The following is a 3,086-nucleotide window of genomic DNA, read 5'->3' as shown; positions in this document are numbered from 1 at the left end:
TGTTTTGCGACGCATCATGACCAATGTGCAACATGACTTGTGTCTCTTCCTTGGCAAATCTTATCGCTTACAAAGCACGTCAAAAGAAGATTGGGAAATCATGATATATGAAAGTGCAAAAGGAGGCTTCCTTTTCCATGGTCGCTTTGGACTATCGTCGCACATGCAGTTCCGCGTGTATAGGAGCTAGACCCGGAGACGATTACGATGTTTATGACTTCCAACCTGGCTTACTGCCAGGGCATCCGGAACCCACGATTGCCATGACGATAACAGCCGGAAGTCTTCACTAGTCTAATTTGATGTTAAATTATCGGCTTGTGGCTATGATAATACACTCCGGAAGCACTTACAGGTGCGTTGATGCTACATACAGAAGTCTTGAGCCTAATTTGATGATAAATTCTTGCAGGCTTGTGTACTCACAAACACCTGATTATAGGTGCGGAAATGCTTAGTCGACCATTGGAATGACGACGAGAGCTGCACGCGATTTAATTAGACCACCCCTTCGTCCAAAATTCACTCAGAAGTAAGGCACATGACTCGAATCAGTACTCTGTTATGGGTAGTTTTGAAAGTACTCCATTTCAACCATGGAAAGTTTATCCAATGTCAAAGTCACATGCATTCACAATCGGATGACGGACATTTTTATTACAAGGCACAGCTGGTACGCAGCAGCTTGCACTAATAACGAGGCGCTAGTGCGGGAGGCCATATATTAATAGAGATAGGCGGGTATTCAGGGGCAGAAGGTGATGCCGCAGGTGCCCCCCGTGGGCGTGCCGTGGGTCGCGTGGTCGTCGCCGGACCAGCTGTAGGCATCGGGGCAGGAGGCGCGCACGTTCTGGGCGTAGCTGGTGTTGGGGTCGTCGCGGTTGGGGTTCACGCATGCGTTGCCGTTTATGTTTGCCGAGGGACAGATGGAAGCCGCCGCGCTGCAGGAAACGCTCTCGCCGTTGCATGTGATGCTCATGCCCACGCCCAGCTGAAAGCCGTCCACGGCGCTCACGTCGTAGAAGTCCGTGCCCGCCGGGTTGTTGATGGTGAACTCGGCCAGCAGGCTCGGCGTGCCCGTCCCGAAGTTCCCCGACCAGCCACTCGGGGGGGTCAGAGGCCTGGACTCGCCGGGCGCCAGGGAGAAACCTGTGGTTCCGATGGACGGACCGCCGGCGTTCTCGCGCACTTGCACGCCCAGGGTGGCCCCGCAATGGTTGGCCACATTGAAGGAAGTGGCCGATACAATATTTAACTCACCTCTCATACTCATCAATATCATTGTCACGACGGCCAGTGATCCTACTAGGGATGACCCGCAGCAGCTTGCACCAGCCATATTGTCGTATAATTAGTTGTGTGGGCTGATCTAAATTTGCTGGTGTTTTCTGATGCCGCTTCTACCAAGAGGAGTACTGATCTGAGTGAAATATATGGTCTGTTGTGTTGTGTTATGATCTGCACCTATACTTCTTGAGTCTTGATTCATCTAATTTTGCGTACCAATTCTACTCTTATATATAATTACCAGCGCAGAATCCTGATAGAAATAGAAGACTGCTTTACATGTTTTGGGACGTCGTCAGAAGTCAGCAAGCGACATCGTTGGCCCGTCGATGAATTAGTTATCGTGAGTGTGCAATCGACCTGTGCCGCGGTCCCCATCCAGGAGAACGGCGAGCATGGACAAAGTCCCCATCCAAGAGAACAGCAACCATGGACAAAGTCGCCTTTCGACATCGCTGCTACATCTCTTGCTCGAGGTCTCTTGTCCCACGTATGAGACCTGGGCTATCGCCAACCTCAACGATCCGACCTATTCAAACGTGGAACGTGAAACGCTGGACCAGGGCAACCGTGGTCCAATTTGTAACTTACGACGACGCGTTTAATATCCAGGTCGGAATCAGAGTTCTCCTCGGAGGCCATCACCAATACGTGAGGCATTTTCAGCGCTTATTTCTTATACGACACGGCACGAAGTTGTCACGCCCTTCAGCCCTCAATTCATTCAAATTTGACAATATTGCCTGTCTTTAGATGAGTAGGACTTTCATACTCCTTTATTGAAAAAGGAATTTCTTTTTCACCTCAGGCATATTACTACACGGGAGGAACCTGCCAAGGCCCTCAGCCCTCAAATGTGAAAGGAACTATGCCTTTTGTTGAAGGGCAACCTTTTTTTATCATCCTTCCGAACAAAGTTAGGCTGGTGAAATTTACAATATTGTGCTTCTTTAGATGAATAGAACTTTCCTAGTCCTTTCTTAAAGAAGGATCTCATTTTCACATAAATTAAATGGCCTCATTCAATGGAGTATCACTATTATGTAGCACTAATAATTTAATGAATTATTAGAATAAAACATCATACAAAGACAAATATTTAAATATCCATTCACAAATGTGCATCATATAATGAAACATAGCATAATCATCTATGTCATGTTGCCTATTACCGAGGTATGCGATATACCATATGGCATCACATATTGTGACTCCCATTTCTAACATACTAGCAGCATATATTAGAGCCGCCTAAAGTAGATGAAACCAAACCATTATCACTAGCCATTGGATCAATAGCTACTAAGGCATCGATAATACTTCTCAACTTCAAAACACACTCATTTATAGACATCTTTTCTTTCTTCAAGGTATATTTAACTCTTGCTTGAGTTAAACCTTCTGTGTCTTTATATTTAGTGAAAACATATTATCAAAGATTATCCAAGCTGTATGTGAAGTTTCTAAATTTTTGGTATACCCTACTATAGTGTTATCAATGACTCTAGATAGGCAACACATTACCTTTTTGTCATTTGCATTCTATTCTTTTCATGCTTTTAATTAATTTGCAATTCAGAAGAATGAACTTTTATTCATTCCCTATATTCAAGGAAAAGAGAATTCCTTATCAATTTCCTGGTAAAAAATACACATAAGTAGGGAAAGTAAATCGTAGGAAAAATTCAATATTCCTTGGTTGGAGAAACTATAGAATCACATAGAAAATTTTCTACATAGGAAAAAATGTGATTTTCCTTCTTATATAGGAAAAAGTAAAATTTTCTATATAGGAAATA

At 44.3% G+C, this 3,086-nt stretch overlaps 1 protein-coding gene across 1 annotated transcript; it reads right to left on the bottom strand.

The window, feature by feature from the left end:
• Positions 1-562: 562 nt before the first annotated feature.
• On the bottom strand, positions 563-1,485 carry LOC148035911 (pathogenesis-related protein 5-like). The gene has a single exon (XM_087679028.1). It carries the CDS (start codon positions 1,337-1,339, stop codon positions 746-748), a length of 594 nt encoding a protein of 197 aa, XP_087535154.1. The 5' UTR covers positions 1,340-1,485; the 3' UTR covers positions 563-745.
• Between the last annotated feature and the right edge of the window lie 1,601 nt (positions 1,486-3,086).

Source organism: Lygodium microphyllum, chromosome 5, assembly GCF_053477565.2.
Source record: "Lygodium microphyllum isolate KBCC chromosome 5, Lygodium_microphyllum_v1.1.10, whole genome shotgun sequence".
In the NCBI taxonomy this organism is placed as follows: Eukaryota; Viridiplantae; Streptophyta; class Polypodiopsida; order Schizaeales; family Lygodiaceae; genus Lygodium; species Lygodium microphyllum.
Note: the sequence above shows the minus strand (reverse complement) of the source record. Positions and strands in the feature narration are given on the sequence as shown.

Bases quoted from the DNA above. Each gene is read 5' to 3' on its own strand.
- LOC148035911 (XM_087679028.1), bottom strand. From the start codon at position 1,339: ATGGCTGGTGCAAGCTGCTGCGGGTCATCCCTAGTAGGATCACTGGCC.